This window comes from Caloenas nicobarica, chromosome 6 (genome assembly GCF_036013445.1).
Source record: "Caloenas nicobarica isolate bCalNic1 chromosome 6, bCalNic1.hap1, whole genome shotgun sequence".
Classification (NCBI taxonomy): domain Eukaryota; kingdom Metazoa; phylum Chordata; class Aves; order Columbiformes; family Columbidae; genus Caloenas; species Caloenas nicobarica.
Window position 1 is genome coordinate 31,817,068 of NC_088250.1, and position 24,262 is coordinate 31,841,329.

General features: G+C 49.1%; 1 protein-coding gene across 1 annotated transcript in view; it reads right to left on the reverse strand.

Moving 5' to 3' along the window:
• The window catches only part of ITGB5 (integrin subunit beta 5), a 61,977-nt gene that overhangs the window by 23,915 nt on the left and 13,800 nt on the right, over positions 1-24,262 (reverse strand). The window contains exons 4-10 of the mRNA XM_065637391.1: positions 21,383-21,632; positions 17,351-17,519; positions 11,311-11,472; positions 9,532-9,627; positions 8,371-8,460; positions 4,370-4,504; positions 193-622 (exon numbers count right to left, since the gene is read on the reverse strand). Of these exons, the coding sequence (XP_065493463.1) occupies positions 193-622; positions 4,370-4,504; positions 8,371-8,460; positions 9,532-9,627; positions 11,311-11,472; positions 17,351-17,519; positions 21,383-21,632 (1,332 nt within the window). The remainder of the gene's footprint in view (positions 1-192; positions 623-4,369; positions 4,505-8,370; positions 8,461-9,531; positions 9,628-11,310; positions 11,473-17,350; positions 17,520-21,382; positions 21,633-24,262) is intronic.

The window sequence follows — 24,262 nt, forward strand, 5'->3', positions numbered from 1 at the left end:
GGATCACTTAAACCTTCCATAAGAAAAAGAAAGGGAGTGTGGATTCCCCCCAGAAACAGGGCAGATTTTGGCAGGCAGGGCAGGCACAGCCCCTCGCACAGCCCGTGTGCACCAGCCCAGCAGCCTTCCCCATTTTGGGGCGGTTTTCCCATCCCCACAAAACAGAGGGTGCAAGGGAGGAGAGGCTCCTACCTGAGCAGAGGACTCCCTTGTACCTGGCGCAGGAGAAGTCGTCGCACTCGCAGAAGGGCCCGTAGATGTTCCCAAACTCGCTCTCGTGGCAGAGGCACTGGTTGCAGCTGCACTCCCCTCTCCCGCTGCAGAGGGGTTTGCCCTCCGCCTCCCGGCACATGGCATGGTGCGTGTCCCCGCTGGCCCCCTCCTCACACTCACACCTGGCTCCCAGGTAGCCGGCGTCGCAGTCGCACAGCCCGCAGGCGTAGGTCCCGTTGCCGCTGCACTTGCCGCTGGCTGGGGTGGCACGGCCGGTGCAGCCACAGAGGCAGTTGTAGGTCACCGCCACCTCCAGCGTGTCCCGAAAGCCAGCGGGCTTGATGGTGAAGATGTGGGAGGTGTCCTCAGCGGGGCAGCTCCGGGCCTCCACGGCCACCTCGAAGGACACCTGACGGAGGGGCAGGTTGAGATGTAAGTTAACATGCATGGCCCCAAAATGGCCATCAAGAGTCTTCTGGGAAGGAAGGCAGGAGGGAAGGGGAAATGTCATGAAGAAAAGCCATAGAATCATTTTGATTGGAAGAGACCCTTAAGATCATTGAGTCCAACCAGTAACCTAACTCTGGCACTAAACTATGTCCCTAAGAACCTCTTCTACACGTCTTTTAAACAGCTCCAGGGATGGTGACTCAACCACTTCCCTGGCCAGACTGTTCCAATGCCAAACAACCCTTTCCATGAAGAGATGTTTCCTAATATCCAATCTAAATCTCCCCTGGCACAACTTGAGACCATTTCCTCTTGTCCCTATCGGTTGTTACTTGGGAGAAGAGACCAACCCCCTCCATGCTCCAACCTCCTTTCAGGCAGTTGCAGACGGTGATAAGGTCTCCCCTCAGCCTCTTGCTCTCCAGGTTAAACAGCCCCAGTTCCCTCAACCGCTCCTCATCAAACTTGTGTTCCAGACGCTTCACCAACTTTGCTGCCCTTCTCTGCACTCTCTCCAGCACCTCAATGTCTTTCCTGTAGCGAGGGGCTCAAAACTGAACACAGGATTTGAGGTGCATTCTCACATATTGAGTTCCATGGAGGAACTCACTGGAGTGGAGCCGCACTCAGTATGTAAAGCTTCACTCCCAGGTGTGCTAAAAAAAAAAAAAAAAGAAGAAAAAAGAAAAAATTGCATGTCTAGCAAGGGCATCTGCAGCTCAATGCACAGAAGGATTCAGCATCCTTAACATTTCAAAACTCTCGACCGGCAGTCATTGGTAGTATTTTTGCCCATGAGGGACTGCTGGTTTCTGCCTATTCCCACGAAATAAACTGGGAAAAACTCTAGCAAATAGCCTGGCTTTCATGTTATCAAGAATAATAAACTTTGTTGAAACCAAGCACTAGCAATGATCTAACCAATGCAGTACAAGGGCCCAAGGTACCACAAGAGCACAGCTCTATAAGGTTTCATGGAATCCTGACCTGCACATAGAGATGTGTATCAGTCACACAGCCCGAAGCTTTCAGCATGCTGATAACAGGCCATTTTAGATGGATGCTTCTATTAAGACTGGCTTCAGAAGGGTTATACTTCACACCCCTCCCTCACTTCGTGTTGCTACAATCCAGTGTCAGGGATTTTCTCCTGGGGAAACCGAGACTGTCCTAAAGCCACTTGCTTGGCCCCTGATTTAATCCTGCTGTTCAGTGGGGGTCTCAGGCCAGCTGGCACTGCCCGGAGCTGCTGGTTAGCAAAGAGGATTAACCTTATTCTGAAGAAACAATCCCCTTTCCTACACATCAGGAGGGAATGACTTGCCTCTGGAGACATTTGGGGTCACCTCGAGCTCTCCCTGCCTGCACTGTCCCACGTGCCAAGGGGCGACATGCAGATGACAGCACAGCAGCCACCCCCAGCTGGGAAAGCTGTGCCCCCTGAAGCCTCCCGTGACCCCCTCCCATTCCCAAGGCCTGAAGCAATTAGGCAACAAGCTCAAATTACAGAGGAGAAGATCAGAAAGCAAGCTAAGGGGATCAGTGTAATCCTGCTCCTTTTCACCCACTGACATCCATGCCCCCAGGACTGAACCCCGGCAGATCCAGGTCCGGTGCCAGTGCTATCCTCTTTGGGGAAACTTTCTTAGCAGGAGCCAAATCTTGATCCATGTGGAAACAATAGGGCTGAGAGCAGCTGAACAACAGGGATGGAGGGACAGGACACCCATGATCCTGTGGCATTTCTGCCTGTGCAGGCATCTTGATACTCGGGTGCACCTAAAATAGGAGAGGTACCAGTACCAGCTCCCTGCTGCACCCCAAACCTTCTGCTGCCTGGGCAGAAGGTACACCCTGGTACACTTCATCCCGCTTGGGAGAACCAGTCGTTCCCACTCACACCATCGGCCTCTGTGGATACGGGCATGTACATACCCACTGCCAAACCCTTTTACAGCACAAGCTACAGTGGCTGGAGTGACCAACCTGCTTGTGCTAAAGCTGGCAGCCCAGGGTCAACCACCAGATTAACTCTGCTACCTCAGGGGCTCAGGCTTTGCTGTGGGAACAAGGAGGGCACGTGCCCAGCATGGCAGCACTCCAGGGATTGCTTTTACCCACCCATCGGAGATCCAGACAAGTCAGCTACAAACGCCAGGGCCACCTTGCTTTTTAACACTTCTCATGATCCTTATTTGGCGGGGTAAAAATCCAGCTACTGTTGACTTTTTCAAACTATTTTTATATGCCTCGGTGCTTAGAGCTCTGGTATGTTTGCAGAGCTAGTCTTCTCAAATAAGGCAATCAGGCTGCTAATGAATCTGCACCCATGTCCTTGCAGACAGCAAAAACCTGGAGAAGGGGGGCAGGGAGGATCCCCGTTGGTCTGAGCCCTCCGGTAACCCATTTCTCTATATCAATACTAAATTTTAACAAGCAAAGCTTAGCTTCTCTGGTCTTTATTTTAAAAAGCACTGGATGAATTATGCCATGTATACTGTTAACATTAGGGGCAAACTATATTTTCAGTCTGCGCTGCCGTCTGGTAACCCTAGGAACTGAACAGACGAGAGGAAGGTTGCTGACTTTCTGAGCACCCTGACTATTTTTGCAATAGCTCCAAAGTTAACCATGACCTTCTCACTCCGAGAAAGACAGGTTTAGATTAGAATCATAGAATCATTTTGGCTGGAAAAGACCCTTAAGATCATTGAGTCCAACCATAAACCTAACGCTGCTATGTCTACCACTAAACCATGTCCCTAACCACTGCATCTAGACATCTTTTAAATAGTTCCAGGGATGGTGACTCTGGGCAGCCTGTTCCAATGCTTGATAACCCTTTCAGTGAAGAAGTTTTTCATAATATCCAATCTAAACCTCCTCTGGTGCAACTTGAGACCATTTCCTCTTGTCCCTATCTGTTGTTACTTGGGAGAAGAGACCAACCCCCTCCATGCTACAACCTCCTCTCAGGTAGTTGTAGACAGCGATCAGGTCTCCCCTCAGTCTCCTTTCCTCCAGTCTAAACAGCCCCAGTTCCTTCAGCTGCTCCTCATCAGACTTGTGTTCCAGACCCTTCACCACCTCCATTGCCCTTCTCTGAACTTTCTCCAGCACCTCAATGTCTTTCTTGTAGTGAGGGGCCCAAAACTGAATCCAGATTCAGGGTAGGACCTCACCAGCACCCAGTACAGGGGGATGATCACTGCCCTGGTCCTGCTGGCCACGCTAGTGCTGATACATGCCAGGATGCTAATACAAGCCAGGATTCTCAAACAATAACAAGAAAACCTTGAATATTTAACAGACCAGGAAAAGAGCAGCAGAAAAAGGCAATAAAAAAATTCACAGCTGAGAGCGTGATGTGAATATCTGGGATTACAGGAAAAAAAAAAGCCCATTCTTGACTATTGCATCCTGCTGCCTGATGAAGACCTTTTGGCTCAGGGAGCTGTAGACAAGACTCCTGTATTCCCACTTTCTGGACTCACAGCCGACCTTGGGCTGATCTATACCTTGCAGAGTCACTTTTAGCAGATCTGCTCTCTGTGGGTTTCCATATTAGCATGGCACAGCATGAGGAGAGCAGAGGAAGATGAGCAAAGCTGTATTTTATCACCCAGGACTACTCATCGAGAAAGGCAAGTAGCTGCATGTGGGAAGAAACAGCATCTCCAGGGAATGGACCAAAAGGCAGACTCACCGTATCTCCTATTTTGAGATCCCCACACTTCCTGAGCCCGGGATAGGACAATCCATCCTGGCATGTGGCTGTGAAGGTCAAACCAATGTCCTCAGGACTGTCCCAGACTGTGAGCTCCACCTTGGACCGAATGCTCTAGAAACAAAACGAGAAAGCAAACCATCAGCTTCCCAAAGGTGGGTGGATTTCTTCTGCATCAGTCTCTTCTCCTGATGTTTTCAGAGGGCAGCTAGGCCATCTCTGCACCTATACAAAAAAAAAATCACTCATGGACACACATTGACATGTGGGTTTAACTTAACCAGCTCAGGAGACTTCTGATTAATGCAGCTTAGACTCAAGACAAGCTGCCTAAAACCCCTGTGGATGCCTTATTCCCCCTAGGATAGTTATGATGACCACTGTAGCCAGCATTGAAAAGGTATGAATGCCCAACAAAAAGAAAGAAGAAAAGGTTCTCAACCACGAATGAAGCATCTCTGAGACAAAGATCAGAGCTTTGGGTGCACATCTGCACCTCCTCCTCACCATGAACCAGCCCCTCAGCAAGGCACAAAGCCTGATGCTCCACCAGCAGTCGTCGTGTCGTGCCCGTTGTACTGCGCAGAGAAGCTGTAAAACTGCTCTGCCTCTGTCCTGCTTTATTGATTTCACACAACTGCTCAGAACAATGTATTTGCCCCTCTTCAGAGAAAATGTCAAACAAAAGTACCATTTCAGATGCATCGGCTGGAAACACCACCATGGAAAATTAAAAAAAAAATCTCTTTCTATCAGTGAGGTTTTGGTATGCACCTACTCCCTTCCTTCTGCTTCCCAACTCTCCACCCTGCTGCATGCGCAGACTTCTTAAATCAAAACAAAATGAAGTTTATAAGTATTAACTTGGAATGAGGTTATTTTGTTTCATTCTTCCAATGGCTGGAACTGATTTTTTTACGAACGGTATCCAAAAAAGACAAAGGTTTCCAAAATTGAGCTTTTCGCACAAACGCATTTATTTTCCGAAGCCAGCTTGCAGCTCCATCCCTCTCCCCCTTGCCCCCAACCCCCAACGAAGTGACCAGATTAAGGAAAAGTGCTAATTCAGTTATTTTGTCAGTCCATGTGATAACAAAGCCGGGGTTCACACACCAGCAAATAGCTAATGCTTTTGGAAATGGGCAGGAAATAAATGAATTTTGGCTGGGCGAATCTAAACAGCCCTCGAGGAAAAAAGGGATCATTTCCAGTCTCCCTGCAATAACAGAAGAGCTGTTCATGGGATGGCAGTTTGGACCATACAGACCATCCATCGCCTGCGGGCTGAATGCTGCATGTGTTGGTAAAACTGAACATACTGCTTTGCCCAAAATTATCCTGTAGGAATTAGCTGTAGCACTGATAACTCCCTCTCATCTTCCTGCCCAGAGCATCCCATTTAGGGCACAGCAGAAAACAGACTAGGACCTTGCATGGGCCCCTACAATGTTCTTATACAGATGCTAAGGTTTCTTATTAGCCCTAGATAATAATGCTATTAGCTTAATTGTAATGCTATTATTATTAGCCACTCCACATCGTTACACAGCAATACCTTCTCACAGCACCTCAGCCACCACCGAGGGCTACAGCAGGTTTTGCTGCTGTGCTGTTTGGTGGCCCCCAAGCTTGCTGTGCCTTCAGGGATGAGCAGAGAGCACAGGAGAGAGGAAGGACCTGTCCTAGAGGTAGAGAAACATCTCTGTCTGAAATAAAGCTGGGAAATTCAAAGGCTGGATACTTTCAGTGCAAAAACAAGGAAATCCTGAACCAGCAGCAGCTCCAGGGATGGCTGACATGAAGGCCACTCGCCACGGGAAACCCATCAGTGGTGTAACGAGAAACACATTTGAGATCTGCCTGGACTGGGTTTAGGAAAAATGTTTCTAAACCAGGGTCCTGCTTGCTGCCTTTGATCCAAATCCAACCTACTTGTCTGGGCAGAGACCCCCAGCGCTGTGCCAGCCTGGGCACAGCCCCCCAGGAGCTTCTCCATCTCAGAGGAAAAAAGCCATTCCTGTTCTCTTTAGCTTCATACCACTCCAGGATGAGGGAAAGGTGACAGCATGCTGGGCAGAAGAAAAAGAGAGATGGAAGATGAAGAGATGGGGGAAAATGATTTTGGGGATAACGTAAACCCTGAGCAAGCCAGATGCATTCATCAGTGGAGGGAAGCAGATGAGAAAGAACCACAGATGGCCAAAGCATGGAAGAGGCTGACCCCAGGCCCAGAGCACCAGCCACTGCCACCCTGCAGGAGAAGACAGTCCCTGCTGCAGATGAAGGGTTTCTCCAGGCTTGGAGTTTCCTTTCCATGAAGAATAACAGAAGGCTCATTCCCTCATGAGAAATTTTTGCTTTCTCCTTCAGTGAGGGTTTCCTTCTTCATTTCAGGAAAACACAAAGCTACCGAGAGGAGACGGGATGGGCAGGTGCCAGGCTTCCCGTGGCCCCAGGCTGTCTGCAGCACAGGCAGCTCCAGGCGGCACGCAGGCTGTCCCGGTCTGTACCCACCAGCCCCATAGCTGAACAGGCAGGAAACCAGCCCCAGTCCCAGCAGCAGTTCACCCCACACTGCTCCTTCTCAGCATCCTGGTGGTTTCCAGCCAGCTGCACTGGAAAGCTCACAAGCAAAGAGGAAGAGGGAGCAGCGGTGGGGGCATCACTTCCCCAGCAGCTTTCATCAGCTTACACCTGTCTGCAAAGGCTCGAGGGGTGGGGAAATGGAGACATGGACATGTTACAGCTGGGAAACTGAGGCAAAGGGATGTTTTCACGTGATGGTGCTGTGACCACATGCAAAGTCAACGTAGAGTCAACTTTCATTTCTTTGTCCCAAGCCAAGCGCCTTAGCCACAAGACCCTCCTTCCTCAAGGAGAAAAAGTGGGCTTTTGTTTTGCAGTATCTCCAGGGCCTCAGTAGCAGCATTAGGTGCTCACTGCCTTTCCTCAGAGGGTGAAGCACTATTGGGAAAGGCATTTGGGAAGCACTATTCTGAATGCCATAACCAAAGACTGCTTTAACTGCCCAAAACTTTGGGGGAAGGAAAGATGAGCATTACAGGTCACACAAAGCATAACACAATCCTACATGACCACTGGATGTGTAAACTGCTCCAAAAGAGTCCTTCCTCACTCCCTTACCCTAATGAGCACAGTACCAAGTAGAAGAGCTTGCCACTATCGAAAACTGTGTTCTCAAGTCCAGTGCATGAAGAACCCTACCTGAAGCCTGACGCATCATGGGGTCAGATCTCCATGACCAGCACCTGCACAGCAATATCATTCCAGGAGCACAAAGAGTTGATCCATAAGAATTCAGGGAGAAGTCAACAGAAATGTTTACAACTAACTACGCAACGAACATGCAATTTAGCTGCTTCTGATTGATCTGCTCCACTGATCCTCATGGAAATGCACAATATCTGGTCAGCAGTACAACTGCAGGTCCTTTGCTGTCCTCCATGGGCCCCAGCATGGCTGGGCTGGCTGCACTGGCAACACCATGTAGACAGGGTTCCTTTGGGACCAAGCCACATGGTGATGCTCATGGCGTGCTGAAGACCAACTTGCCCTGGATGGAGACCAACAAAATAAGGCAACCTTAGCCAGAGCCTGGTGATGTTCTTGTGAGGCCTCTGAACCTCAGATAGCAAAGAAATAATCTATTTTTTTCTACCAGCAGGGTGCTCTGAGAGAGAACTGGTTTAGATCAGGGCTGTATTTTGAGGGTAATTCTACACATGGGAGACATGGAGTGAAACCTGTGCTGTGCCTCAGGCTGCCTTGGGTATCCCCATGCTCCTTCTCCACCTCACACGCCTTGTTTCCCTCCCCAGAGTGGATGCCCCAGCTCCGGCAGCATGTGGAGGACTGGGGAGGAAGGCGGCCAAGCCGGGTGGAGCACGCCAGGGAGGGGCGAGCTGGCCGAGCTCCTGGCGCTTCGCACGACAGCAGCTGCAGAATTAAAACGCACTTACATTGTAGGCCTTGACGATCAGCTCGATGATATTCTTAGAGTCTTTGTGCAAAATCTCCACTGTTGTCCCAGGAATCAAGGCAGTAAAGTTCTAGGGGGGAAAAAAAAAAAAAAAGAGAAAACGCTGAGATGCAGAGAGGAAAGCAGAGGGCAAGGAGGGACCAACCCCGTGCTGGGGACACCGGCCACCCACCCTGCCCTGTCATCTGGTGGTGTGCACAGTATGGCATGGCTCCCGTTAACACGGAGCTTTTGAAAGCAAAGCATTGCTAACACGGCATGTCCAACACTAAACAAAGCTCGTGGCCAAGTGATGGGGATTAATGGACCCGGCTCTGCTGCTGGAGGCGGCAACATCCAGCTGCTGTGCACAGGGCAGAGCCGGCACCGAGGGGAGGGACGTGTGGCCACCCCATCTGGCCTCACCACCCACCAGCATCCCCGGGAGAGGGGGTGGAGAAGGAACTCAGCCCTCCCGCGCTCCGCAGGCAGGCAGCAGCATCTCCACCATAGTAACGTGGCTGCTTGTTGTTTTTGCTGGAGCCTTGAGAGCCAGAGCAGAGGTCTCTGAAAGCAACCCTGCCTGAAACACCTCCCCTGCATCCACAGAGGAGCGAAACCCTGTGGGGCAGCTCCAGACACAAGCCAGCCCTTGAGGCTCAAGTCACCTTTTCCTTTCGAGGGAGTTCAAACTGTATGTGGTGCGTCAGGGCCCTGGACTCCGTGATGGAAAAACACAGCTGGGCAGAAACGCTGCGTGCAGTTAGGTAATGGGATTAAGTCACTGCAGAATGGGTTGAACAGGTTCCTGCTCTCTCGCATGCTGCACGGCTGGCAGCCATCCAAACATCATGATTAAGCTGGAGTCTATTTTAAGTCTTCACATGCTCACTAACATATATATCTGTTTGCTCTAAGAAGCTTTAGTGCTTTTTGCTGGAAGGAGGGATGCCAGGAGGGATGATGGCCTGAGCCTCGCCTGTCTGCATCTGCCTGCGGCTGCCAGCCCCATGGGCAGCACGTGCTTGCAGCTGCACACATGCACACTTGCAGCTGCACACATGCACACTTGCAGCTGCCTCTGCTCCACAGTGCTAGCAGGAAGATGCTTTCACAAGGCATTTAAATCTCCTCCCAGCCCAAGAGGCTCAGCAGTACTTACCTTGTATAGGACGTAATGGCTTTTTGTAACAGCGAAAATCAGGTGGATGTTGTTTTCAGCAAGTTTCTCCCCAAGAAGTGCCAGGGAAGGATAATCCTATGGGTGAAAAATAGGGGCAGAAAGACTGATGGGTAACACAGAAACAAAGATCAATTTTGTTGCTTTTCTCCTTCCAACAGCAAAATTCATTCCAGACACATGGCATGTTCAGCTGCAGGATGAAGTCCCTGATGTGCCAGCACAAACCCAACAGAAATGGTAGAAATTCTGTCATCCCTTAAATATTTCTGCTGCATGCTTCACTATATATGACTGATGACACTGTTAGCTACAGCGACACCTGAAACATTGGATTTCTTTCTTCTTTCTGTTTTGCCATCAGTAGATGCACGTGTAATATACTGGTTGCTGTCTCCAGGGATGCGAGGCAGAGAGATCTAGAACTGCAGTAAGCAGAAACGTATGATTTTTCTCCCAAAGTGGAAACATCCATTGCCTTTTCTTTCTACATCCTGGAACCATAAAGAGATTATGATGAGCTCTTTAATTCTGCAGACTTCCCAGACAGAGAAGATGGCAGGAAGATACTGCTCTAGCTACCCACAAGCAACAAAATAATGAACCAGGGCTCAGTTTCAAGAGACCAGGTTGAGTTTAGAAGCCCTGGCTGCTTCTGAAGTGCTGTCTTTTGAAAAAAAAAAAAAAAAAAGCCTTGTTTACTTGCAGACTGGAGGACTGGAGGGCAGGACTGGAGGGCTGATTGAGAGCATCCAAGACTCAAACATGGAATCATAGAATAGTTTGGGTTGGAAAGGACCTTTAAAGCTCATCTAGTCCAACCTGCCTGCAAGGAGCAGGGACATCTTGAACCAGATCAGGTTGCTCAGAGCCCCGTCCGGCCTGGCCTGGGGTGTCACCAGGGATGGGGCATCAACCACCTCTCTGGGCAACCTGGGCCAGTGTTTCACCACCAAGGCAGCGACCCCACACCAGCTCCCCAGTGTCAACTCCATGTCAGTATGGGGGCTGTACTCCCTTACCTATAGGCTTGCTAGCATTACACAGGTGGGTGGAAAGGAGGTTTCTCCACAGAGCATAGCCTCTGGCCATAACACAGCCATCCAAAAACACCTCCCCTTAACGGGTGACATCCATACAGGAACAAAAGTCATAATTAGTGCTTGTGATCTGCTGAACAAAGCACCATTCTGCAGAAGGATGTGATAATGTGGCGGCAGGCAAACACTCATTCATCCCAGAAGTTTCCTCTACTGAGTTTAATTTTTCTGAAAGGGCTAGTTTGCATATGTACTGCCTAGAGCTATGTTAGTGTTGTGCTCAAAGGCTGTGAATAAGAGGAGCATCCTGTTGTGCTTGCTACTGTAGCCACATCAGGGTAGACTCAGACTCCCCAGGGAGAAGCTGACAGTCCACTGGCCATTACAGAAAAGAGATGACATGTTTTATGTTTCCTCTACACTTTGCAGGCAAAATCTGATGCTCTTCAGGATGCTGAATTAGTTTTGCCTCCCTTGAAATGAGCCCTGAAGGAACTCGCTAAGCTCCTAACTCATTTTTGAGCATCACAGAAGCATTCACTGTGAGGGGATGTCCAATGGGAATGGCAAATTGTATTTGCAAATTGCAGAACCAGGTGAAACCACGCTGGTCAGGCATTGCATTTGTCGAAAGCTGCTGGAGTGGGGGGTGGCTGGTCTCCAGAGAGGTCCACCAACACCCAAGGTCTCCAAGAGCTGGGTCCTCATGTTCCCCCCTCACCAGCTGGCTGGACGCGCTGTACTCGTTGGCTTCATTGAGGTGGCACTGGCCATCGTGGGGCTGCACCAGCCCCCCCAGCTTCCCGTCCAAGGCTATGTGGGGCACGTCATCCGTTGTGAAGACCAGTAGGTGAGATGCCTCCTTACGCCAGCCGATCTTCTCCTGGGGGAAAAACAAGACCTGTGACACAGTTGGTCAGCCCCTGCCAAGCCCATACTCCACCCCTTGCCCTGCACATGGTTACAGCCACACAACCATCCAGCAGCAGACCTGTTAGCACTAATTAGAAGTGTACTGTGCTCCTGTCCAGCCATCTCTGGCAAGAAAACTATATGTCAGGGGCCCATCTAATGTTTCCCAGCATCTCCTTCCAAGACACTTACTTAAAAAGGCAGGAGGAGGTATGTGGACTGTCCACCAGACCTTCTCTACCCAGATCCAAGAATAAGAACTTCAGCTGCTTTTATAGCCAAAGGAGACCTGCCAAATTCCTCCACACACATTTAATCTGACCTTGTTTCCTCAACTCTGTGGAGCAGCCAAGGCAACAGCAAGAGCTGAAATATCCCCACTCAGCGTTTTCGTTACTGCCCGCTCATAAAGGCTGTTTCTGAGCTGGGATGCACCAAATGAGGTCCCTGCCCAAGGGAGCTGGCTTTAGTGCACCCGTATGTATGCACAGGTGCTCTGCCCTGATCCCCTCTTCTGCACACATCTTCTGGAAGTGATGGTGCCTCCAAGCCTCCTGCCATTTCATTGTACACCACAAAATGCACCCCGAACAGCTCACTCCCCCCTGCACCACAGCCCAGAAGAGCAGGGGCACATGCAGCTGGAGCAGAGCACAGCAAGGGGAGCTTTGGCAGTGGTTGCCTGCACTAACCACACACAGCCGCCCCACACAGCTCTGCTGTGAGCACCTTCTCTGTATTTAAAAACAAGTTAATTCCAAGCCATGCTCTAGTGGTCCCTATGAGAGCACTGAGATGACCAGCACACCACAAGTGTCCTCAGAATCCTCCTTGGTCCTTCACTGCAAGGAGCAGACATTATCACCATCTTTGCATGGAGGGAGATGCAGGGACAGATTTTTTCCACATAAAGGGATGAGATTTAGGTGATAAATGTTTCCGTCCCACAGAGCTCCCCCAAGCTTCTGGCTTTGCATTTGCCTGAGAAGCAGATCTGTTCCTACAACAGCACACTGAAGACGTTTGTTGCAATTTAAGTGGAAGGAAACAGAGAAGCCCAAAGGAAATTTTTGGAAACCACAGCACTGCAGCACACTCCCTGCGCTCACTGGCTGCTCCCACTGCCAGCTCATGCCCAGCCGGGCGGGCTGAGGTCCTTGCTGCCAACTATGGCAGAGACCAGAGCCAGAAAGCCCCATCTCCCAGAGCTTCCCCTTGGGCTGGCCAGCCTGCCCCTCTGCCGACAAAGACACAGCCCCACACCTCCACTGCCCACAAACATTCAGCATCCACCTCCCTCCAGCGCCCAGCTCAGAGGCCCGAATCACGGCTGCCAGCGCAATTTTCGCCTGCAAATGTGAGTCATAGCCCAGAGCCTGCTGATCATTCCGATAAATATAACTCTTGTTTCAGGGACATTCTTCCAGAGTAGGTTTCTTTTTCCTCCCTATGGCAGAAGACATAATTTCTTTAATGGTATTTTAAAGACCCATGTAACACAAGTAAGGCCATAGGAAGAAGCTTTTGGCAACACACATCCTTTGCCATGTACCAGCACATCATAGTCCAGCTCACTGTGCATGAGGCAAGTTTTGCTCTGGAAAGCAGGAGTCATTCCACTGAGGTGACCCCACTGAACAAAAGGCAAAATCTTCATGCCAAGATGTAATTTCTCAAGAACTCAACCCAAATGTGATTACAGCTCTAAGAATGCAAGAAGCAGTTATTAGTCTACTCAGCCACCAGAATGAAGCCCATCCAGTTCACTTTCCTTTGCAAGTCCAAAGCTGATTTATTTTTAAACAATTGAGGCTAAGAAACTCCCGAAGAGATTAAAAGGATTAATTTGAGTTTCATTTCCTTAGAAATGCGGTACGCACAGAGAAAACTAGCTGCATTCAAGCAGCAGTTATGAAGCCACTTCAGGGATGATGCTTCTGTTCACCTACCTGCTAAGCCCACCTTTAAATCACAAGCTAAGCATCCTTTTACAGACAAACCTTCCATGTCTTCAACACACACTTTCCCACATAAACAACATCAGAAATTCTTTGGTTGCTTAGTTCAGGAACTCACTTCCAAAAAGAATTGAGCACCCACAGTGTTGGTGCCAATAACCAGGCACTGAGAGCATTTGATGCCTTGGAGCATCGGACCAGGGTGTCTCAGATGGGGTGGCTGAACCGGTGCTGACGCCACACCAAACAAGCTGGAGACCTATGGAAAAAGCACCCAGAGAAGCTGGCACACCAAGGAGCTGCCGCATCTTATGCTTCCTCTGCCAGTGGCTTGCAGGCACTGGAAAATCCAGCTCTTCGGCACGCAGTTTCCACCGCGAAATCCAGAGCAGTGCTCTGCTCCCTTTAAAACAAATAACCAAAAAGACTTTCATTTATTTTTACTGGACTGGGATAGTTGAACAAAAAAAACACTGCACTGACGTCTGCCCCCTCGTCTGATTTTTGATCCTCATGGGATATAAAGGATTTTGAAAGCAGAGGTGGGACCTGACACGAAGCCAAGTGCAGTGGGAAGACGTGTCTCCGCAGGGCTGGGCATGCTGCGGATCCTGCCCCTACTCCTACGACCAGCTGCAGTTGCCTCCCGTACCCCAAGAGTCCAGCTTCTCCCTCCTTACAGCCAACAGCGACTGGCAAAACTGCCACAGCGGTGGGAGCACAGCCCAGCCCTCCAAATCCTACTGAAAAGGCTGCAAAACCCTGCATCAGTATTTCCAGGCCTTAAATAAATATCTAAATTTATGCTTTGGGTCCTGAATAAAATAGGTTCAATTGCCAAGACATCAACTGCCAGGAGACACCCCTGGATTCATTTATATGTCTAAAACCCCACCAGTTTCTCAGGTGCAGGACTTTCTGGAAGCAAGAAACAGATACAGGTGCAAGACAAGTATGTCATAGAGATTAAAAGCCAAAACCTTCATTTTGCATAGCTCTGAAAGGCACTTCAGTGTCTCCCAGGTATCTTGGCCATTTCCTTGTGCCAGTGTCTAGCAAACGCCAATCGAAACTATTTCAAAAGACACTTTATTTTCTAATGCAGCGTTATCTCCTTGCTGCATCTTAGTGTATAAGATCTGAAACGTATACATACCACCAAGCCATATGACGTTTGCACTTAAAGAGTGGCGGAAAACCAAAATATTGCAAATGGAAAATGTAATTACAAAAGGTTGATTAATATTCCTGGCTAACAATTTTAGCATCAGGATAAAGGCTTATTGTCTTTGGTTCTCTCATTGCCTCCAGAATAACAGTTACCATATCTTCATCTTTCAGAAAGGAGCCAAACCTTGAGCCTGCTTGTTAGTCTGTATTAACTGTACAAACTTTTCCCACTCCTTGGGTTGAAAACCAGGCCAAAAAATGACTTGAGCATTACAGAGCTCTTAGACAGCTCACGTGGAAGAAATGCCTGATATGAATTACAGTATAAAAATACCTAGTCAACAGAGTGGGTATTGTTTCTGCCACCTCAGCTCTTGAAGGGGAGAAAACTGCCCTTGGACACCGTGGCTTGGAAACAGCTAGGCTCTGCCATGCCATGACCGGCTCTCCCCAGGATGTTCCCCTTAATGCCACCAACTCTGCTGCTGAGCACAAAGTATTTCATGCCCAACACACTGCATCACCTTGAAGGCAGGAGACTTTTTAAGGTCATAACTGCCCTAAATCTTGGGGTTTGAATATGGCAGGGAGGGTGAAAGCTGGAAAAATCTGGATCATGGCAGCGAGTGGCAATGGGGTCCCACAGTATTGATGAGGAAACCCACCCCAGAAGTCACCAAAGTATCTGTATGCTAGTCCCCCTGTACCGGCAGAAAACAGTTCCTGAGTTACTAGAAACTACTGGCTGTGCAGGGTTTAGTCACCACGATACTTCATTAATCACTGCTGGGTGCAAAGCACCATTAATTGGAGCAAAGAGCATCCTCATCAGGAAAGCAGCACCTCACTGCCACTCCAGATGTCCACCACATCCACCCACCTTGATGGTGCTGAGCCCACCACAACCCACAGCCACTGACTGACCTGGGCCATCTCTCACCCACCATGAGGGAAATTAATCTCTAAGCTCCCATTTTGGCTATGGAGCTTAGGAGGTCAATCAGCTGGCCTGAAATTTTGGCTGTTCTAACTCTGGTCGGGCAGAGCCCTCGCTGCTCATGCCTGTGATCAGCTGCTCCACCCACAGCAAGGGGCTGCCAAGGCAGCGTGAGTTACGGTGCAGCTGGTTCTCCTGCCTCAAACTCCAGTCCCATGGACTTTCTCTGCCACACCCCAGCTCTGGTTAATTAATTAACCACTGTGGCTGCAGAAATTCCTCTGTCATGACCTGCCACATCATGCCAAGAGCCACGCAAGCACACACAGTCACCTCTGTTCGCCCTTCCTAGAGGATGCTCAGTCCTGGATTTAGATGGTGCCAGCATCTAAAGTCACCTTCTGGATTTACAAGAGACCAGGCTGTGCACTCAAGAACGACAGTCAAAGATTTTCGTCCTTCCCAACAGTTTGAGACTGGCACAAATGCGCAGGAAATATCTTGCAGGTCTCCTGCCTTCCACCAACACCTCCCAAATGAGCACTTGTGGTACACACCACAGTATTTCTGCACCTCAGGGAAATGTTGTCCCATTTTTGCAATAACGTGGTGGAAGGGACTGGCAAAAACTATATGGTGGCTGGCATGAGTCACCATCCTGAGATGTCTCTGCTCTGACCATAAGAGCCACCTCTCCAACACTGAGAAGCACTTTATGCCCAGACGAGTGTTGGGAGCAGCACTGTAGTTGTGCCAACAACAATATCCATGCCAGGCTGGGAGAGGGAAGCAGCCTGTTGGGTTGTATCAGATCCAACAGGGCAGGTTCAGCCCTGCCACGGGCATGAAGCATGAATGAAGCCAAACCAGGCGAGGGAAGATCTAGTTTCCCACAAGCCTGCATCACATCACTCCTGCAGACAATGTTTATCTCCCAGCTCCCAAAATCCAGACCCAGAAGAAAACACACCCAAGCAAAAGGACTATGCAAGGCTGGAGCAAACAAAAACCAAATTCTACTTGAAGAGTCTAAAAAGCACCCAGAGCCATTCCTGGTGAGCAGGGAAGCTCAGCCACGTGGCAGAGGAGAGCAAACGCTTCCATTCCTGAAGCACAAAGGGATATGGAGCAATCTGCTTGCTTGTTCCAGAAAGATCTTCAAGTAAAGATGTCCAAAAACCCTAAGGATGTGGCTAACAAGGCACCAAGCTAATGAACTCTATCTTTAATTATCGCTAACAGCTCCAGTTTTGCTGACAGAGAAGGAGAGCAGGCTATCAGCGCCCAGATGTGGGATCACCCAGCCCCACACACAAAAGGGGCAGGGACGAGCTGTAGGAACCAGCTCCAACCCTCAACATGGATCAACCGCTGCAAGACGTGTTTGACACACACTTAAGAAACACAAAGAGCCGATGCATGATGCTGCTGCACACAAGTGCACATGAATCTTACAGGATTTCGAACCAGGTGCTCAGGGATTAACACCTGCAAGTCTGACCATGGGATGAAATCTCAGCCCTAAACTTGCATTTGCAAAAGCTCTGCTTTTACCCCTTCAAACCAGAGAAAATGTTAACCTTTTTTCATTGTCTGTTCATGTACACAAGCACATGAAAATAATAGCCTCTACTTTTCAAGGCATTTTTCGTGGTTTCTGCAAGAAAAATGTAGTAGTTACTTCCAAGAAATGGCATACCAAAGCTTTACCTTGTCCACGAACAGAGCAGAAGAAACCTCCTCCTTTGCTTTGCTTTAAAACCCCAGAAATCAGAACGACTCACCTTGCACACAGCAGCCTGCAAAATCGCATCGAAACCACCCTCTGGAGCATCTCGGTTGCGGGAAACCTTCTGTTTCTGAACTTCTTCGTTGAAACGGTCAACTTTATCCGTTAGGGACAAGAGGTGGCGGAAGCCAAAGGACGGGACACAGCTGGGGAACAGTTTGTAACTGCAGGAGGAACAGAGGAGTGGTCAGCTGGGAGGAACCACTGCAGCAGCCAAGAGCTGCAGAAGCTCCCAGCTCTGCCAGGTTGGTCCCCAAACTTCTGTTCAGAGGGACAATATACTTCCACAAGGCTTCATGTTTTGGACACTTTGATTTCTGGCTATTTATCCACAAAACCCTTCAGCAGTGCCCATATTTTTTTGTTTCCCTTCAGGGGCTTTGAGTAGCTGAAGTTTCCAGAGATCTCACCAGGACTGAACATCTTTCTCTGTGTAAGGAGTGGAGACACCAAGCGCCAGCCCACCCTGGGCCATGCAGCTCTGCAGTTTTCAGCAATCATAAAGCGTTTTTCACACTGGGAATCTGCGGTACAGGATGCAACCCACGGTGATGCAGAGGGTGTGTTTTGGCAGAGCCACCCTCCCCAGCAGCCTGGGAGGGTGTGTAATCCATGTCCCACACCTGCAGAACCGGTGGGCTGGTGTCAAAGGGCACCACACAGGAGCATCACTGCTGAGAGCTACTTTTCCCCTATTTTTCAATATGCATTTTCACTCTGTCATCCAGTCTTTTTGGCAGTATGTGCCACCCTGCACCCACTGCATGTCACCAGGCGCCTGGCAACTGCCCAACATGACGTGCATTAATAACTAACACCAACTCATGCATCCTCCCACTTGCTCTGCAAGCTGGTGAGCAAACACCATCCCTGCTTTCCAGAGTTCTGCTGGAGTAGAAAGGGAGGAGTGGCACCCTAAGGCAGAGAAAAGACTGGCAGGCTACCAGGAAAACTTCTTTTTCCATGCAAAACCATGAGGAGGCAGGTTCGGTGCTCACCACACAGCCAGGATTGCTCAGCAGAGCAGCTCCTGCAGCGTGGGAAATCAGTGAGAGCATGCAGGGGAGAGGGATGGGATGGGTTAAGAAGAAAATGTATTTTAAAAGGAGCTGGGCTGGCACTAATTCACTCTTATCTTCAAAGATAAAACCCAGAGAACAATTAAAAGCCTCTGCTGACACATGACCTGCTATGGGTAAGTTGTAAGAGGCTTTTTACACAAAAGAGTATTTAAGATTTACTGGGAACTCAAATCCCTCACAAGATACCCCTGAGCAGGGATTTCCAACCGCACAGCCATGCACACACCTAATCGAGGGGCAGGTCCCACTGCCCCGGCCCCCGGCTGGCAATTAGAGTCATCCCTTGTGATTAGCCCCATGTTCAGACCTGCATCCCGCTCCCGCCCAGGGCCAAGGCGAGGAGCGTGCGATGTCTGAAACCTCTGCGCTGCAGAGTCCCAGCACCCGTATGATACATCGGGGTGCTCGCTTTGCCAAAGCCTTGGTGCAGAAAGCATACACTGACACACTATGGGGTCCCATCTCCCATGAAGATGTATAATTTAATCCTTTTTTGTTTGTTTTACACTCCGGGTTTGCTGGCAAAAGCTGCAGGCGGCAGCAGGACAGATGGTGGATATCTGAGTGACTATGCACCCAGCAGCGAGGGTTTGTTATCTCAGGCTGTAACCTCCACAAGTCCTATCACAGATAGATGGGCAATTAGGCTCTCAGTCAAACCCTCTGCCTTCCTTATCTTTTTTAATATAGTGTTTGTTTCCTTCAAATTATCTCTCTCGAATAATTATCTCTCTCGAATGACACTGTGGCTGCGAGAGGCCACATCCTGGCTCCTTGGGAGGTCCCAGCTGGGATGCTGAGCCAGGAGCAGAGGCAAGGAGTGAGCTGGGGTGAGATGGAGGTGGCACAAGGGATTCCAGCCAGACCCCACATAAAAACAGGGCTGCACCCCACCCAGACCTGCAGGACAGCCATCACTGCGAGGAGGAGGAGGAGAGAGCCTGGATCGGGGTAAAAAACACCCATCACAGCTCATGTTTACTTGCAGCTTTTCTTATATGCGAGCAGGACACTGGACAAAATCTGCTTTGACACTAGAAACAGCTGCAAACAAACCCACATCTGACAACCCACCTCACTGCACATCAGCGATAGATACCCTTGGCAGCAGCGACAGCCTGCTGCCCGCTGGCTTGGTAGGCAGGGGAAGGTGATGCTGCTGGAGAACAGGGAGCAAGCACCTCTGGTTTGGATGAAGAGGAGACAGATGGCAACTGGAAGGAAGTGCCCACCAGTTCAGCTGCCTTGGGCAATCCCTCATAAGTGGTTTCCCAAGAGCACACTGGCTTAATGTAACTCATAAACAGAAAAGCAACCACCTAGGTAAAACCAGAAGGACATGCAGATAGCCTGACCAAGGTGGGAGAAGCAGAGGTAACAGCTCTGGATGCCCTTAATGAAAGGTCTTTGTCAGCTTCAGGCATGCCTTGCTGCAGAGTTGTTCAGCTCCATCCCTTCCTCCTCTTCCTCTCCTCCCTCCCCTCCTGCACATTTCACTCTGCAAAAGCCATGTCACTTCAATTAAATCACACACCAGCCACACAAAGTTTCCAAGATTTCCCCAGCTGGAGCAAAATCTTATCCCCAGCCCACAAATAACATGAGCAGGTGATGGAGACTGAGGACAACAAAGACAACTGAGGCTCTCTGAGGCCATGCGAGATTTCTGGGAGAAAGAGCCATGAAGAGCATGGTGTATAGTGCCATGGTGGCAGAGCCACCTCCCTGGCTCAGTCAGCATGGTCACTTTTGGCTGTGCTTCATGGCCAAAGCACGAGTTTTCAGTGTTCAAATGCATTTGACTTTCCTCTTTGGACAGAACTGGCAAAACGAGAATACAGATAATTTTGTCTGGTCAACGGTCAAGGTGCAATGAGATGCCAGTTGCTTGGACAATGCCAAAATCTGTCCTAGAAGCTCATAGCTGATGCAATCCCTCTTTAATCTGCCTCTCATACGGAAAACTTGAAGGATGCACACTCGCAGAGCTTGGCATCCATTTCTGCGTTGATCTTGCAATGTAAGTATCCACAAACATCTCAAATAAAAGTGCTAACCTTACTGCCCTTACTTGACTAGAAAGCACCCCAATGATGGACAAGGTGAAGATGGGGACCACAAAGGTGTCAACAGTGACATTCTCCCAGGAGGGCACTTGCTGCTGTATCCATCCTTTTGTGCCAACATTTAAATGCATCTGAGCCTTTATACCCTCCATTAAATCAAATTTCACTCTGGCATAATCCACAATATGAGGGACTCAATCCCAGCTCCAGTGGTTAAAAGGCAAATGAAAAGGCTCTAGCAAAAACACTAACACAAAAAAAAATCAAATGCTCTGATATCACCACAAAGCAAACCAAACAATCTGTGTCTTTTGCAACTGTCAGTTTGCTTCCCTTCCACAGCAATAAAGATGAAAAAAAACCTGCCTGACATCTTCAAAACACTTTACAAGAACTCACTAATCAGTACCACAGGCTGTCACAAATCTCACTTCCCCCAAACACTTCTCTTGGGAAGGACTTACATTGCCTTGGTCTCCTTATCTGCAAAATGGAGACAAAGAACTTAATTGATTTACTCAAGGTCCAGCTATGACTCAGAGCTAGGATCAGAAATCAGGAATTTCTGGCTCTTGCTCCTTTTTCTTAAAGCCTGTAAAAAAGCCTGCTATGCCTGCATCCTCTTCAGGTACTTAAAAATAGTTTCAGCCTCCTGATACAACAGTTTCCCATCTCTAGATGTAGAGATCTCCCAACAGCCACTGCAAAATTGGAAGTTATTCCCCAGAGCATCACAGTGACAGCCATGGCTAATCAGCATTCCCAGAAGTCGGGGCTTAAGTGTGCTTCATTATTTAAAGCAAGAATGGGAAGAGAAGTCTGCAGCCATGCTCTGTGCAAACACAGGGCTTGTCCCTCCAGTGCACACCTACCACTTACCCAATGCAGGGATTGTTTTGGTATCTTGGTGCTGTATAGGAGAAAGGAGAAATGTTTTTGTCCACGAAAGAGCCAAATCCCAGACGGAAATTGCTAGTGAGTTTTCGCATCTCTTCAGCCAGCTTGGTCCCCAGATTGCGAATATTATCCAGGTCATCGTTCATGGACAGGGAGAGATCCATCAGGTAGTAGAGGTCCACGGGATAGTCCTCCACCTGCCGAACCTGAACTCGGAAGGAGGTCTGGTCACCTGCAGACACACAAGAGTTGAGAGCGGTCAAAAGGAAACTCCTTGCACACAGATTATCCAGACCGCAGGCTTTCTTTTCCTGCTCTACAGAGCAGACAGATCGCTTCCAAAGAAGAGAGTGAGGACAATAAGCTTTACCCTTAGGAGACTAAGACGAAAGTAGGTAATGACTTTGGGTCCTCTCAAGCTAGGTAATGTACTAGCTGGCAACAAAAAGACACATCTATAGAGTGCATGTCTATTTTATTTTGAAGATATGGGAAAGGGTCTTTCCATCTCAGCTGAGAGAACATCTAAGAGAAGACACATGAAAAATGCTGCTTCCCTGGACTGTGTACAGTCCAGGAGCATTTTCCTAGAAAGCTGGAAAGAAAAGCAAGCAGAATTAAGCTAAAATGGGTGTTTCATGGAGTGCTGGAAGAGGGACCCTGCACATGCTTACTTGGGTATGTTCTCAAAGCAAACCAGGAGAAGTCTGAGAAGTCCTGCACAAAAGAGAGAAGGAGATTGAGCAGAAGGAAGATGGTCAGGAGAAAACAGCCACAGTGAGATGAATGCGAGATGTCCTCTGAGCTGTGCAGGGAAGTCAAGTCAAAGCAGACACAGAAGTAATGGCTTTGAAAAGGACTTCTCCCCCAAAAAAGAGCTGTGCCACTATGATGCTGGAGAAAGCAAAGCAAAAGGGAAGTGAACTGGAAAAAGAAGGTTGTTAGGGTCACCCGGAGAAGCACCGAGACAGAGATGAAGCTTCCTGAGGTGATGACCACAAGGGAAGGAACTGACAGGGCTGAGTCACAGGCTGCGCAAATGTGAAGAAGAGGAAAACCTTTCTCCTGACCTTCCCCTTTGCCAAACCGCTTTCGCCAGAGATGCCCTCCAGAAGCGGTACTTGGGAGGGGAGACCACCACCAGCACACCTCAAAGAAGGTGAAGAGGCTTCAAAGTGAACTCAACTTTGCACCAGATCGACTGTGGTGGAAGTAGAGAAGAGGTGGCAAATGTTTGCATTGCTGAGAAGGGGGTCTAAATGGAAACTCAGACTCCAGCACCCTCAAACCCCAGGCTGGTTTGGAGAGCCCATGTCCCCAGCTGCCACATCAGCTCCTTTTCAGGCTCAGTGGGGTCTCAGACCCAGGGACTCAGACCCTCTCTAGACCAAGCTCCCCCTCCTGCCCACCTCTCCCAGCTCTTCACAGCTGAGGCTGAACTTCAGGCACTGGCAGGTTCTGCAAAACACTCATGGCTTCCCCTCTTCTTACCCAGAAATGAAACATTTTTTAGTATTATGAAAACATTTCCTGAACCATTTTATTGTTCTCCTCATTGTTTGCAGCAGCACAGCTGCTCCCACTTACTGCCTGCTCAACAATGTGCAGCAACAGCATCTCCATCCCAAAACAGACATACTCGTGAGACATGGCACGAGGGGCTCTGCAGCCCAATAGGTGGGAGCCCTGCGTGGCACCTGGGGTCACGCTGCACCGAGCTGCACACAGGGACAAACACCCTCCCTGGCTCCATGCGTGTAGATCTAAGTGCAGAAGAATTAATTATTCTCTGTGCACAGAATTACTCCCACACTTCTAGGGATAATCCAGCCCCCTTCTTCCCCACATACCATCATCACCATCCTCTCCTTAGGGCTCTTACTGAAAAGTCTTAAAACTCAAAACTGAATTCAGAAATGTTTCTTGGATACCACCACACAGCGGCAGTGCAGAAAATGGAAAAACTGCTTTTGGTCAATTTACAAATGCAAACTTGACAATCATGCTTATCCACAAAAACCTCTTCTTTCTGCTTGGTGAGACTTGATGGACGATACAACATGAATCTATTCATTTTTTTAATTCCTTCTACACTCTTCAAATTTTTCACCTAACCATGACATTCTACCTTACAGCTGGACACAAGATTAAAAAGCAATATTATAAAAACGAAATATGAAGGACATCAATTTAAAGCCTTTGGAAATCAGCTCTGGGCACAGAGATTTGGGGATGTGACTTCTGCCACAGGATGATTAGATCAAACTGCCTGGGTGGGAATGGCGAACAATTGACAATTCACTCCCTTCTGCTTCTGCTTAACTGTCTAAGAATAAAAGATCACCATTGCCACAGCCTGCCATGTGAATTCATCTTTGAAACAGTACACCCTTCATGCCCAAAATTAAATCAACATTGTCTCCTTTTTGTCTTGGGTTCACAGGGTGAAACCCATTCTCAAGCTCAAGGATTAATGGATAATTTAAACTGGAGATGTTAATATAAGGGTTTAGGACGTCATTAGCCCTAAGATGGAGTGCCGCCCAACATCAAAAAGAGAGCAAAAATGGGAGATGCTGTTGCAGACATCTAGATATGTCCTTTCTCCTGCAATGACTCCAATGACAGGCACACAGGGAGGGGAGCTCGCCAGCCAAAAAGCATCTGACAGCAAGACCCCAGGAAGGCACGGGGAGAGGGACCCCACACACAGCCGCAGGGCTGAGTGGTGGCATCTCTCTGGCTGGCAAAACTGCCGGGGACTGGGAAAGGTGAATTTGCTGAGCACAGGGCACTGGGCATGAAGGAGGGTCCGCGGGAGTTGAGATGTGGAAGCTGAGCCAGTCCTTTCTGCCAGGAATT